This window comes from Colletotrichum phormii, assembly GCF_030913505.1.
Source record: "Colletotrichum phormii strain CBS 102054 chromosome Unknown BDP81scaffold_25, whole genome shotgun sequence".
Lineage (NCBI taxonomy): Eukaryota > Fungi > Ascomycota > Sordariomycetes > Glomerellales > Glomerellaceae > Colletotrichum > Colletotrichum phormii.
The window spans coordinates 21,687-34,597 of record NW_026851467.1 but is presented as its reverse complement, the minus strand read 5'-3'; the positions used below and the strand labels follow the sequence as shown (position 1 = coordinate 34,597).

The 12,911-nt window shown below is 51.0% G+C and overlaps 5 protein-coding genes across 5 annotated transcripts; all 5 read right to left on the bottom strand.

The window, feature by feature from the left end:
- Positions 1 to 314: 314 nt before the first annotated feature.
- On the bottom strand, positions 315 to 1,366 carry BDP81DRAFT_437932 (Redoxin). The gene is made up of 3 exons (XM_060591276.1): positions 1,123 to 1,366; positions 490 to 1,071; positions 315 to 399 (listed from the first exon to the last, which is right to left on the bottom strand). The coding sequence occupies exons 1-2, from the start codon at positions 1,164 to 1,166 to the stop codon at positions 612 to 614; spliced, it is 504 nt and encodes a 167-aa protein (XP_060440107.1). The 5' UTR covers positions 1,167 to 1,366; the 3' UTR covers positions 315 to 399; positions 490 to 611.
- Positions 1,367 to 2,484: 1,118 nt separating this feature from the next.
- Positions 2,485 to 3,429, bottom strand: BDP81DRAFT_437928 (uncharacterized protein). The gene is made up of 2 exons (XM_060591275.1): positions 2,653 to 3,429; positions 2,485 to 2,603 (listed from the first exon to the last, which is right to left on the bottom strand). The coding sequence occupies exon 1, from the start codon at positions 3,295 to 3,297 to the stop codon at positions 2,824 to 2,826; it is 474 nt and encodes a 157-aa protein (XP_060440106.1). The 5' UTR covers positions 3,298 to 3,429; the 3' UTR covers positions 2,485 to 2,603; positions 2,653 to 2,823.
- Positions 3,430 to 5,183: 1,754 nt separating this feature from the next.
- Positions 5,184 to 7,587, bottom strand: BDP81DRAFT_437924 (uncharacterized protein). The gene is made up of 6 exons (XM_060591274.1): positions 7,404 to 7,587; positions 7,088 to 7,343; positions 6,459 to 7,035; positions 6,144 to 6,402; positions 5,783 to 6,087; positions 5,184 to 5,727 (listed from the first exon to the last, which is right to left on the bottom strand). Exons 1-6 carry the CDS (start codon positions 7,500 to 7,502, stop codon positions 5,517 to 5,519), a joined length of 1,707 nt encoding a protein of 568 aa, XP_060440105.1. The 5' UTR covers positions 7,503 to 7,587; the 3' UTR covers positions 5,184 to 5,516.
- A 1,084-nt stretch (positions 7,588 to 8,671) lies between these two features.
- Positions 8,672 to 9,904, bottom strand: BDP81DRAFT_111156 (uncharacterized protein). Its single transcript, XM_060581483.1, has 2 exons — positions 9,385 to 9,904; positions 8,672 to 9,330 (listed from the first exon to the last, which is right to left on the bottom strand). The coding sequence occupies exons 1-2, from the start codon at positions 9,607 to 9,609 to the stop codon at positions 8,980 to 8,982; spliced, it is 576 nt and encodes a 191-aa protein (XP_060440104.1). The 5' UTR covers positions 9,610 to 9,904; the 3' UTR covers positions 8,672 to 8,979.
- Positions 9,905 to 10,147: 243 nt separating this feature from the next.
- Positions 10,148 to 12,547, bottom strand: BDP81DRAFT_464692 (uncharacterized protein; the record flags this gene model as incomplete). Its single annotated transcript, XM_060594180.1, has 2 exons — positions 10,148 to 12,339; positions 12,403 to 12,547. The coding sequence occupies 2 exons, from the start codon at positions 12,545 to 12,547 to the stop codon at positions 10,148 to 10,150; spliced, it is 2,337 nt and encodes a 778-aa protein (XP_060440103.1).
- Positions 12,548 to 12,911: the final 364 nt, after the last annotated feature.

Below are 12,911 nucleotides of genomic sequence, written 5' to 3'. Positions count from 1 at the left end.
AACGGAGGAAGTCGCAATAGGCGAATCCAACGGAATAATTAAATAGCTTCAATAGCTGGGGAAAAAGTCAAAATGGGCTCTCATAACCTGTGGGCAGTACACACTGCTCATCTGGACCAACGAGGCAAGCAATGAGGTAATACGACTGGTATTGACGGTTGGTTGGTGATGTTGTGGTGAAGGTGGCTGCGGTGGGCTGGATCAACCAGGAGGTGGATCAGGCAGCTGGTGCCTGGGGCACCAGCCTCTGCCTCAGATACCCACAGTCCCACATGTTTACATGCATGGGCTTTGTACCCCACCCGATGTCAGCAACTGTTGCTTACCATTACGCGTCTGTTCAATCCTCGGATTCAATCAGTCTTCAGCAGGGAGATTTCTGGCCCAGACACTGGGAGGGTACGTGGCTCGGTCGTTGTAGATACGGCAACGATCCTAAAAACCTCCACGCCGGCGACGTCAACAGAGGACTGACTTTCGGAGGAACAGACAAACGGCACTACGGGAAGAGAAACAGAAGCGGCTCATCAAGGACATCAAACAGCGTGGAATTCGATGTATGCTCATTGAATCCTATCTCCGAAACTACATGTAGTATCTAGGAGGCTCATCTACAACTTTGCGAGCACAGCATCAACGCCGCTAACGCTAACTTCCTTCGGAGCCTCCTCCTTCTCCGCATACACAATCTTTCCGTTATCGATCACCAGCGCATACCTTGCACATCGCTCGCCCATCGTCCATCCAATATGCTTACTGAACGCTAGCTCGCCGTCGCTAAGGAACAGTATCTCCTCGGGGCTGTTTTTGATGTTGTTGGCCTTACTCCAGGCGCTCATGACGAAAGCATCGTTGTAGGCGATACAGGCGACGATATCGACACCCTTGGCAACGAAGTCCTTGCGCTTTTCGATATAGCCAGGGAGGTGGCGGGCTGAGCAGCCTGGTGTGAAGGCGCCGGGGACGGCGAAGAGGACGACCTTCTTGTTAGCCCATTCAGTGGATGCGTCGTAGCTTATCGGGAGGCCGCAGGCTGTGAGGGACTCGGTCTGGGGGTCGTAAGGGACGTAGCTTGGGGGTTATTAGTTCGACATCGTGAATTCATCGAAGTGTATAGCTTACGTGAATTTGGTGCCGGAGGGCAGGGAGTCGCCGACTTTGACCATGGTAACGGATTCGAAAAAATCGAAGACCGTATCTGGTTGATATCAAGAGGTTTGGAGAGGGATTGATGCTTCTAGCGATATGGAAGCCTGATAGATGGCTGTTTGTCACTTTAACGGGTGAATATTTTTGAGAGAAAGGAAGATTTGAATTGACAATATCTGTGCTACAATTGGCGTCATTATTTTGACCTCGGCTTCAGGTTCCCCGCCTCTCGCATGCCTCCGACAAGAGATAAGATAAGGAGGAGCACAGTTACGACCGTGACCCACTTCCTAGCACGTACAAGTTTGTGGCGTCATCAGCAGGGAGTTAGCTATCCCATCGACTGCGAGTGGGCGTCAGTACAATTGCCCCATTTCTATGCTCCACTTCTGCCCCTAACATACAGACAGACAACGATGAATCCGACTCAGATTCATTGTGTCAGGCCCATCCCAGTACACTCGTTACAACGATTGTCACACTATGCCTATGAAACAATATGGTCTTACACAAGCATGACTAAGTTTGCCAAGGATATGCCAGTATAAAGGGTCTTCCACTCACTATATAGATAGTCGGGATATTCCCATAGCCACTCGTTCTTCATACTCATCAATACATCCCATTGACCCCCTACCTGATAATCGCTGCCCAACACATTGAAATGACCATAGAAAATATAAATGGGTCCCTAACATACTGGCAACGACGAATGATAGTATGATTCATTGAAATGGCCACCAAAAAAAGAGCGGGTCCGTAAAGACAGGGGAGGGGGTAAGATTCATTAAAATCTTGCCGAGAATCATTCATTGAACTTTCCATAACTAGTTATCCGGACGTTTTTTCCCACGTCCACAACATCTAGTATTTCTTAACCACAACGCATTAAATTAATTATTAGTTGTCGCTATTAGAATCTCTTGATGATTCGATATCTTTAGAACAGGGTCGTGTATTATACCCAGTCTTACAATATGCACTATAGCGTCTCTACTCTCTTTAAACATGCCGGCCCGGAAGAATTTCAGCAGACCGTCCCAACGCCAATCTAGAAGTGGACCAAATGATCTTACGATCAGTCACTGTTCTTGCAACTGCTACACAAGCGCGCGCCTTATTTGCGCCGCAACTATCCTGAGGTCGCTGAGAGTGAGGCCTTCGAGGGCTTTACCTAGGCATCACCTCCGCGCTGCGGCTATCCCTCGGACCGGAAGATATGCTTATCATAGACATAGCTTCGATTTACCACACGGCAATGTCCAGAAGAAATGAATATGTAACGTTATAATCGCGCTATTCTTATTCAATGGTAGTGCTTCCGAACAGCACCGCTTTATAACGATCCTAAGTACGACAACATTTACAACCTTCTCCACAACAGGATTCCTACCACAGCCTACACCTAGGTCTAAATGGTTTTACTTTAACAATAAACATTCTCCTATATTCGAGTTCGAACTCCCGATCCACTGCAAAACTGCTGATTCTGAACTCATACAGATACTACAGAACTTCCTCTATCGACATTGGAAACCAGGGTACGAAAGAAAGGGTCGTACTTTACAACCTCGCAACGGTTACCTCAACTTCGTCGTCCTTAACCAACGGCGAAAAGACTAGTCGTAAATGTCCGTACGACGCAGAGAGCGGAGCAATCAAGGTGTCGTACTCCTAACGCGAAGCATAGGTCGCTTTGAGCTGGAGCAAAGGCCAAACTCCATCGTCGATCATGAGGTCCTGGTTGTAAAATCCGTTCTGCAGAAAAAACGCAACAATCTTGTCGCGACCTAACAGAAGAGCGAGCTGAAAAGCTGACAAAAGCTCTGTACCTCGAAATGAGCAATCCCGTCGGGATTCAAAGACATCAATACCGCAATGACGGAGGTAGCAGTCGTACGGCAGCCTCCTTCGGAAATCCGCCCCCAACTGCCCAGCTTGATGAAGTACACGCAGCGAGATGGAGTCGTCTTCGCACTCAGAAATCGCCCAGGCGATAGAACGCGGAACAAAAGATTGCAGGTCTCGCTTGTAGAGTAGTGGGGTGCAGATGACTTGGAATAGGTTGCTGCACAGAGCTAGTGCTCGGAGTGTCTCTCGGTCGCACCATGCCATCATCATGGCAAGGATCTTGGGCGGGAAATGCATGGAATGGGGGTTGTGTCGGCGAGGGAGCAAGCTTGTTAAGGTTTCCTGACGTGGTGTAACTCTGGCCACTATGGCTCAATGCCCAGTGGTAGTAGTAGTAGTAGTAGTAGTAGTGGTGTTTTACATCATCAGGGACAGGTGCCCAGCTATCTATGTAACTAAGCTCCGATCAACCAGAGCGCCCTTTGGGCATATGATGTGCCGTGCCGCCATTATAGCGTACGACAAGTCAGGCAGTCTATAATGTACACTTTTCTTCTCGTGCCTAGAGCAGTGGAGTTTAGTATCTAATCCCCAGGGTCCGTTCAGTTCCAAAAAGCACGCCAGCAGGGGGTCCCTGACTCGGCAGAAGCGAATGGGTCTCTAGCAGCCCTACGCCGTCCACAGACGGCGTTGCCGCAACAAGTAACCGGCCCTCGGAGGCATATTTGCCTACGCGAGCATTTTTCTGTTTTCTTATATTTTCTTATATAGAAGATAAAGGAGGAAGGAAGAGAGAGGGGTGTGGTAAGGCCGGGGCCTCAAGGCGTCGGTGGGTGTGTGAGAGAGTTGTGAGGCGCGGGATCTCGGGCTCGCTATCTTTGCAGAGAGTGAGCCTCATAGTAGCGCGTCACACGCTCGAACTTCTCAAAGGCACCCGGGTCTCTGACCAGGGCGTACCAATAGGCTTCGGCCAGGCCTATCGGGGGCGGCTCAATGCCCAGTGTGTGCGCATGAGTATGTATAATTGTTCGATGCATTTATGTTGGGTCTGGATTGTCCCGATCCTGAGAAAATTTGATCGTTCGAAGATTCTGGTCATGACCAATCGTTCTGATTAAGCAAACCTGCCCATCTGCCTCGTCCTGGACCAGCTACGGGTGCCCTGCGTCACTATTAGTGCGCACTAAGATGCGTTTCTAGCTCGAGAAGCGATTACTATCTGCTATGTTATACCGTCTCAATTGAGAAGGCTCACATCTGCCCGGACGAGCAGGATGTGGCTTGGTGACGCGCGGAGGAGTCGGCCTTCCCAGAAACGTTTCCGGCAACGAGAAGAGCCTTTTCGACGATCAAGGGTAGGTATCCCTGTTCATTACCCCTGCTCATGCGATCCACATTTTGCTCAGCCAGGGATCAGTTCTGGTGACCGTCCATATTCTACCCAGATACGTACTAAAGTATGCTAGTAGCTATCCCCTCACCCCCTGTAGGCTGTTGCCCATATGCTGAACATAGATCCGCCGCTTATCCGCGTTTGTTGACAGGAGGCTGAACGCGAAACTCGTTGACAGATAAGCTTATTAGCCAGAGGCGAATCGCATATTTTGCGTGACGTATCATCGCTTGTTATGACTAGTAGATTCCGTCTGCAAGAAATCTGGATGAACCCTGTGCACAGTACTTATGTCTGCCAAGTGACTCGTAAAGAGTTTTGCTATCCGGGCAGTAATCCAGTTTAATGTGGCCTTGTAAGCCAATCAGCGCTCAGTAAACTTAGCGCACCTTCGTCGGTCCACCCCCCGCACTTGCCGCGCTGGCCCAAGCTCGCAATTTCCACCTGTCAAGTACGTACTTACTACTTCCACCCAAGACGCAGCGCTACCGCTCCGCCGCGCACCAGTCAGCCCAGACCACCTCGCAAGGTCGGCAATTCAGCGCCACGGTTAGTACGGGCGGGCATTCGTCGCAACCGTTCAGCGTACGAGTATGATACAGAGGACGAATTGACAGCCGAGCCACCGCAAGAAACTGTCCAGGACTGCATTACGGTTGGAGGAGACGTCCACGCGGCGAAGAGATGCAGCAGACGAGGCGCTAGGTAGCCGCCGGCATCTACGGCGCCGGGGAATATCTGACCCGCTCAATTGACCAATTGGAGGCCGTAGTCAAGCCAATTTTGACCAAAATCGAGATTCGACGAGATCTCTCGATTACCGCAATAAAAGCCAACATAATGTCGAATTATACAACTTTACATAAGCAGCAGAAGTCGAAGTAGTCAAATTGCCCGTCAAACTGCGGGGTGTTTGCGCTAGTTACGGCTATTGCGGGACGCGCGGGCCAAAAGAAAACTCCAATGAACCAGACGCTACGATGGGTGGGAAAGGGGGGTCTGCCCGGATAGCAAAACTGTCGTCTGAAAGCATTGTATTTCGCCGCTCTCATGCTCCCATGGGTGGAAGGACTATTCCATAAGTCTACTGCCTTCTCCCTGATCTGTAGCTGTCTTCCACACCTCATCCTGATGCTTCAACCCTCTTCCATTCCACGTAACGCTCCTTGCTTGAAACTCCTCCTCCTAGGAGGCGGTCAAACTCCTCCTGGGCGCCAGTCTGTCCGGGCCGCAGCTTCAATCTGAACGGCCACTTCTCGATCACAGTGTGGTTTTCCTTCATCATGGCTCCAACCAGCTGAGCACTCTGAGAGAACATGAGCTTCGCAGCGTACCTTGGAGTATAGTTAGCATACACCGCAAAGCAAATAGCTTTACCACGTTACTTACCGGTCAAAGACGTGGTCATAGGTTGGTATACAATCCCGGGCGGCCATGATTTTGAAGATTGTGGTGTCGTAATGAGTGAGCGGTCTTCTGCTGAGCGATAGGTACTCGTAGATGCGCTTCGTCACTGTGCCATCCGCCTTCATCTCTGCGAGCTTTTCCGTTTCGGTGATGTTTTCGTCCACAGTATTCATGAACAAGGTAATCAGGGTCGCGTGGGGGTTGATGAGAGGGCTCTGAAGGAGAGGAACCATCAGATCGAGCGTACGATGGATTCCGAGATACCCGGCGTCCGAGATGTTAGAGACCTGTGAGCTGTTAGATGAGCAAGTTCGCCGCAGTGTAGGTGTTAACGCCTATTTACCTCAATCCGGTTAAAGGAGCTGTTTTCGAGCAACTTGGGAAGAGTAGACGCGTCCATGTGGAACAGTCTAAATGAGATCTGCGAACTTGAGAGACGACGAAGAAACGCTAGAAGTACCGTACGAAGGCTGATGAGGAGCTTGCCGTAGATATCAGCGGTCGCAGGTCCGGTCTGAGTCTCTTGGACTTCCTTGGCAGACCATCCATTGAGGGGGTCTGCATTGTCGTACATGGGCCAGCTCGCGTCCTGGTAAATAGTTCTAATACTAATTAGCCACACGTTCCATTCCACTGGTGGAGAAAATCTGTTACTCACGGGTTGGGGTGCCGAAAGGCATCACGCGCATTTCCAAATGGAAGCAGAAGTCCGTCCTCGCGGAAGCGTGTTAGGGCGATTCGATGGGACAGGGACTGGACCAGAAGGTGACGCTCACGATAGTCCTTTCTACCCTCGGCGAGGGTGACGGCTTTGCGAATCTCATGCGCCCGATTAGCCGTCAGGCCCTTGGGGGTGCCCGTGAAGGACAAGAAGTCGTCCCACACAGACTTTTTTAGCACGAGTCTCAGCGACCGCTGGCCGAACGTCCAGGTCTTTGCTTGGAGGTTGTCGGAACCCTTTCCCTTCAGCTTGTGGCAGACCTCCTCGAGGACTGGACGGATCCGATGCTGCATGATGTCGAGGTCGGATTTGCGGAGGAGGGCGGAATACCAGACGTGAATGATGCAGTCGGCCGCGATGTCGACATCGTCCACCACGAGACTGATAAGAAGCATTATTACGTTCCGAGCGACAATATCCAGATTGCGGTCGTTTATAGTCACCTCGACGGGCTGAGTGTAGCTATCGGGGAGCTGAGCGATGGTCTTGATGACGTTTCGAAGATCTCCGGAGGCTATGTGTGATAAGTTAGATTTAACCCGGAGCTCGTTGATCGTGGTACTCACCGGCAAACAAGAGGCGCACCTGCTCGTCGTAGGAGACGCCTTCGTTGGCGCCAAGTTGGAGGACGTCGAAAGCTGGAACGTTGCCCCAAAGGTACTTCCCGGCTCCATAGGTCACCCGAGGGTGACCATTCCCGATGAAGGCCGGAGCTCGGTTCTCCAAGACCCAGTCAGGCTGCCAGCCCTCCCTTCCAAGGTGAGATTTGCAGTCGGGCTTGTGCATAGTCCAGTGAGACTTCTGACACTCGGGGCCACAGTACTGGAGGAAGGCTGGGTTAGCAGATAGAGACAAAATCTTCACAGGGAATGCGGTGTTTACTGTGACGAGAAGGCAGTTCTTGCAAGCGAACCTGCCAGTGTTGTTACATTTCGCGTTGTTTGGCGCCTGGTTGGCGCAAATGGGGTAGAAAGTCGCCATTTTACCGTCGTTACCACCAAGGATTAGGCATTATTTGCAAAAAGAGGAAGTTGAAAACTTTTGCCAAGTTATTTATACTGCGTACTCACCCGATTCCATGGGTTTCCAGGCGGCTGGTGAAATTTGGGAAGGCAGGTGCACTTGCCTATCAAAGGCTCCTGCCTCCACTATACAAATGCTCTGTTTGCTATACAAACGGTGGAGTGTTGTTGGTATACACATCTTGTTAAGGCCCGTGGATCACGTGCCCCGCGGTCAACCCCAGCCTCTACACCTGCTGCTCCTCCGGCGCAGACTTGGCTACGTACATACGATCAATACCACCATTGTACCTACGGTCCCTGCGCCTCAACATATCAGCAGGGGTAATCGCACGATTTAACGAAGATAATAGTCTGGTACAGTAAAAGGCGTATTGGGTTTCTCGGAATTTCTTACATAACATATTTAGTAGTGGCGGTGTGGAGCCAAGCTGATGTGGCTTAGTAGCCGACGCCCGTAGCGAGCAAGTACTCAGAGCGCAGGCGTTAACAAAGCCAGAATCCGAGAGAGCCAGAAATGGACGTAGCAAATAACGAGACAGCCAGAAACGGCTTACTTGTAGGCTGCAGGGTCCCGTCCTGTCTAACAACTGTTGGGCCCGCTCTCCCCTCGCTCCCCCGCCCTACCCTCGTCCCGGCTTTCTCACTGGCTTGAAGGGTTCTGTGGGTTCGTGACAACCACAGTTTCGCGATGACCGCTTCTTTACTTGGTCTTCTGTGCCTAGTATACGACGTTAAAACCAGCTTTACCTGGTGGTTAAAGCTCTATCTATGTTAATGGGAATGTGGAGGATAATGTTGGTATTCCTTTCACAGGGAATTTGGTTCGAACCGTAGGGTCCTGGGGGTGACGAAGTATCAATATCTCTGTATTGATTGATTCTGCGTGAGGAGTAGAAGGGAGATTCCAACCGGAGGTTGGGTGGGTAGTCGAGGTCTAAGTGTACCCCCTCGAGGTGGCCCATGCTGTGCCCCTACTCGCGGCCGAATTGGACTTCCAATCCGACAGATAACTTGGCCAATGACTGGTTCCAGGAAGTAACTAATTATGTTGAAGACGGCGCATCCCTCCTACGATACGCATAGGATGATGAATCGCGATGGCAAAAGTTGCCACCTTTTAAGATAGCACTTGCGCCGTATTCATCACAGTATAACTGCCTTATGTATAAATAAAAGCATCCATTATCTAGGGGTATCATGGAATCTCATGGCTACTTTCCCCGAACTGTAGTTCCCAGTCCGACAGGGCTGATGCAGAAGATATGGTATGTGGATAATCCATACCAAGAACGTTCCCTCTGAGGCGAACGCAGTCTTGCAGAAGCTGAAAGGCATCTTTCCACTGATTCTGAGATTTCCAAGTGTCAGCCAGGTTGTACATGCTCATCAGCGTGTCGGGATGCTCCTCTCAAGCACCCTCTTTCTCGTCCTCATCACCCGCACCTCCAGCTCCTCGGCCTCCTTCCATCGGCCTTGGTTCCAAAACGTCGACACCAGGTTGGCCATGCTCGACAGCGTGTCGGGATGCTCCTTTCCAAGCACCCTCTACCATATCTCCATAATCTGTAGCTGTAGCTTCTCAGCCTTCTTCCACTGGCCTTGGTTGACCCTTGCCTCTGCCTGCCGGAGCCTGTTGGTGTTCCTGCAGGTTGGCGGAGGAGAGTCTTGTCTCGCGCGTCGTCGTGGACGCGTTGCAAACTTAAGGTGGAGAGACTGAAGCGGAGGAGAGGTAATGAGGCCGCAAGGCGGCAGGTCGAAGTGGTTCCGATAGCAGGTTCGTGTGTCTGAAATCGATACATTAGTCGTCGCGCGATCGTTGTTTGTGTTGAAAGACTTACTCGGGGCCGCCAGATGCCTGTTTGATAGGTACCTTGCCGAAATATAGCGACTGGCATAGGCAAGAGCAACCAGCCGAGGCAGTGACGCGCGCTTTCCGTACCTGCGCAGAGGAAGTTGATTTGCGGGTTCGATCCTCGGAGGAAGTGGAAGCGGTCGGGGATGTCGGCCAGGTAGGTGTTGTCAAGTAATCGTTGGAAGGCAGAAATTATCGGTAGGCCCCCCATCCTAGTTGAAATGGCGGCTTGCGTTTCCTACGGCCGTGCTGCCTGTTGTCGAAGGTGAGGTGGCTGTGTCCAGTAGAGGCCTGGCCGGCCGCCACCGGGTATACATTTCCTTAGGCTGTTGCAGCAAGAAGCGAGGGAAGTAGCAGCCCGTCGTGGTAGGCAGCCATGCCTTCCACATCGTTTACACACAGACAACCGAACAACGCCTTCAAATATAAAGTAGCGGCCCTTCTTCGCGTCGAGAGTCTCGTATGGCAGCATCAATTCCTCCAATCCCAAATCACCACACGATCACGTCTCCTCTGCCGCAATACCATCCGATTCTTCCTGGAGAACAGACACATCCACTCGTGTTCTTATCACTGATCCGTTCAGTATTCGACCTCGTAGTTGAGACATAGGTCAGCTCTGCGCCGCCCTTGAAGCGAGTAAATCGCAGGAAAGAAGGAGAGAAGAGACAAAGAAAACATGGGCACCTGGCTATATGGATTACCAGGTTAACTTGCTTCTGAGCCATGGTGATCAGCTATGCTGTACACTATCCGCCTGCCGTCACCCCTGTATCCTGCTGTGCGTCTTGAAGAATCTTTTTCATTGAGCAATAGAGCCCAGTCTCCAGCCTTTTCCACCTTTCACCACTTGGAAACACCACCTGGCGTAACCTATTGACCCATGGTATAAACGGCTGGTAGTGCGGAGTAAAGCTCTCCATACATTTTTGTTGAAAGTATTGCTCATCAGCAACCATACCCATCTTGAGCTCAGCCAACGTGTTATCGCTCTCGTAGTTCCACCTGTCAAACCCAGTTGGGCCAACATCTTTGCCATTTGCATCATAGTGAATGCATATCCAAAACAGGACCCAGAAGAACAACTCTAGGTCATGCATGAACGAATGTTGCTCGCCTAGCAACGCCCCAATAGCCATAAAGGCCCTCGTGCCGGTCTTTCCTTTGGCACCCGAAGCACCCTCTCGCTGCTCCCGAATGGCGAGGTCAAGGTCGATCAAAAACGCAGGCCACGATGAGTTGCTACTATCCTCATTGATCATGAGATTATTGATGGATATATCTCTGTGGAGGATGCCTGCCTTGTACAAAGACTCATGGCCTTCAATGCAGCCTACTAGGGCAGCAAGTAGTGCTGATCGAGAGCTTGCCCTGTAAATAGGCTTGCCATAATCCCTAAGAATGATGCGCCGATGAACCCGATTTGGTGGCATATTTGTAGCCTTTGTTGGAGACACGGAGCAGGATCGCTTGTTTGGGGGCAAAGTGGACTCGGTTTGGCTGGATGGACGCTTCTGACTGGTGCTGCTGCGGCCCTTCCTTGTGGTATCTTTTGCTATGTTTCTTGGTTGTATCTGTTGTCGTGGCCTATAGTTGGTTGCTGCTGTGACATCTAGACCGTGCCGAACATTGTTCCAGATGTCATCGTTTTTCTCGTTAACCTGGACTGTTTCGTGATAATAATACCGAGCCACATTCACGACGCCTTTGTCTGTCACCTCACGCAAGAGGTCACCCTCCTCATCGCGTTCAAGGTATTGCCATGAATCTTTGACAACAAGTACCGTTTCTGGGTGCCCTTGGGGATGTGCTTTCCAGCAAGTGCTGGCCCGGCCAGCCACACAGCGCGCTCGTAGGATTATCCCATCAATAACGATCCCCTCTTTAGAATCATTCCTCTCAATCTCAATGAAGCGTTCGCCGTTCATTGTCATGACCGTCGGATCAAATCCTAGGGCTTCTTCATCCATCCAGAGAAACCCAAGTATCGTGGATACAAATTGCTGCCCATCTTTGTTAATGTCGAACTGATTTGACGCAATAGCTCCAAGCCGGTCAAATGCCCAGACCCTCATGAGGGATCCGCAGAGTGTAAAGCCCAGGACAAAACGTCGGCTGTCCTGTGCAGCGAGCACTTCCCTCGCATATCTCCCGAGGTCGAGCCACGACTTGGAGGCTGTGTCAGCAGACGGGTTGCTCTTGAGTTCTCCAGGTACCAGTATCTGCTTCCAGTGGTATCGAGGCTCTTGGTCAGGCTTCATGTTGTCAACAAACCCAACATCCAATTTGCGATCTGCTGTGGAACCCTGCATCGGCGTGTTAGGCTGTGCTAGGTCTCGTTGACGTTTCGTATTTGGCTTCTGGGTGTTCGTAAACAGCGCTAGCTTCCTCACGAAGTTCGCAAGCCACTCCAGCACGCTTTTCTCGTTTGCATCCTGGGGCCATCCCCGCCAGCCGTTTTGGAAGGCAAGATCGCTCCCTTTGAGGCACTGATCGAAAAACATCTTGGACGCTGTCTCAAGTCCAGCCACACTTCCGAAGTATGCGTCTCGAAAGCCGGGAAGCCCGACATACATAGTGCCGAGCTCCTCCTTGAGTATACCGTCAACATATCTGCGGTGTTCGGACGAGTTTATAAAACTGCTTGTGTTGTGCAGCCAGGGAGTTTGTTGAAGTGAAGACGCTATCGTTCGGGGCGGTGGGGTGGCTTCGATAACGAGGTTGTTGATTTGACGCCAAATCAGCTCATCGTCAGGGTCGTCGGCGAGGGCAGCCTTCAGGAGAGGTTTGATGCACTGGAGGTCGAAGTCTTCGCTCGTGATCTTCGTGTTTAGGGTTGACAATTCGACAAAGAATGCTCTTCCGCGTTTGGAATGGAGTAATCGGGCAGCCGGAAGGACTTGAAGTGATGAGAGAAGAACGAGAGCAAGGTTCTGAAGATCTGTAGAACCAGTCAGTGGATGGGGAATAGTCGAGGGTATAAATAATCAGGTGTTCTTATAACCTTCTTCGCTCAGCTGGTTTAGAATGTGCTGGTCATAGACAGGATCTGCATCTTTGCAGATGGAATTAAAAAGATCTTGAAAGGTAAAAAGACCACGTCCGACTGGATTTGCTTTGATGATATCTGATTGTGACTGGTCCTCCATGGTAGGTAAGAAACCCCTTATGCATGATGGATGTGAGCGTTGTGACGTTGTGCGGGAAGTCGCGTTGCTTCGGTACATTCTCGTGGAACGCATTGACCACCACAGCTCGCCAGATCTGGAAAAATGTTGCCCCGGTAGTTTCTGCCGAGGCTAAAGTGGGGCTCCTTCATTTTCTATTTCCACGAAGTTAGCCCATAACCGAAGCTCAGGTTACTACGGATACTGTGTACAAATCCTGGACAATCCCTTCTTCCTAGCATCGTCTTTTTCTTTGGGGATGGAAGTAGTGGCCTCGTTTCGCTTCTCCTGGCTGTAGGGAATGTGTCGTGCTCTTTTCCGCGACTACGGCTCCGTTCTATAGGCT

Bases quoted from the DNA above. Each gene is read 5' to 3' on its own strand.
- BDP81DRAFT_437932 (XM_060591276.1), bottom strand. From the start codon at position 1,166: ATGGTCAAAGTCGGCGACTCCCTGCCCTCCGGCACCAAATTCAC. The intron at 1,072-1,122 runs GTAAGCTATACA...ATAACCCCCAAG, and splicing joins CCCTCCGGCACCAAATTCAC to CTACGTCCCTTACGACCCCC.
- BDP81DRAFT_437928 (XM_060591275.1), bottom strand. From the start codon at position 3,297: ATGCATTTCCCGCCCAAGATCCTTGCCATGATGATGGCATGGTGCGAC.
- BDP81DRAFT_437924 (XM_060591274.1), bottom strand. From the start codon at position 7,502: ATGGCGACTTTCTACCCCATTTGCGCCAACCAGGCGCCAAACAACGCG. The intron at 6,088-6,143 runs GTAAATAGGCGT...AACAGCTCACAG, and splicing joins GCTCCTTTAACCGGATTGAG to GTCTCTAACATCTCGGACGC. The intron at 5,728-5,782 runs GTAAGTAACGTG...CTATACTCCAAG, and splicing joins TATGACCACGTCTTTGACCG to GTACGCTGCGAAGCTCATGT.
- BDP81DRAFT_111156 (XM_060581483.1), bottom strand. From the start codon at position 9,609: ATGGGGGGCCTACCGATAATTTCTGCCTTCCAACGATTACTTGACAAC. The intron at 9,331-9,384 runs GTAAGTCTTTCA...TATCGATTTCAG, and splicing joins CAGGCATCTGGCGGCCCCGA to ACACACGAACCTGCTATCGG.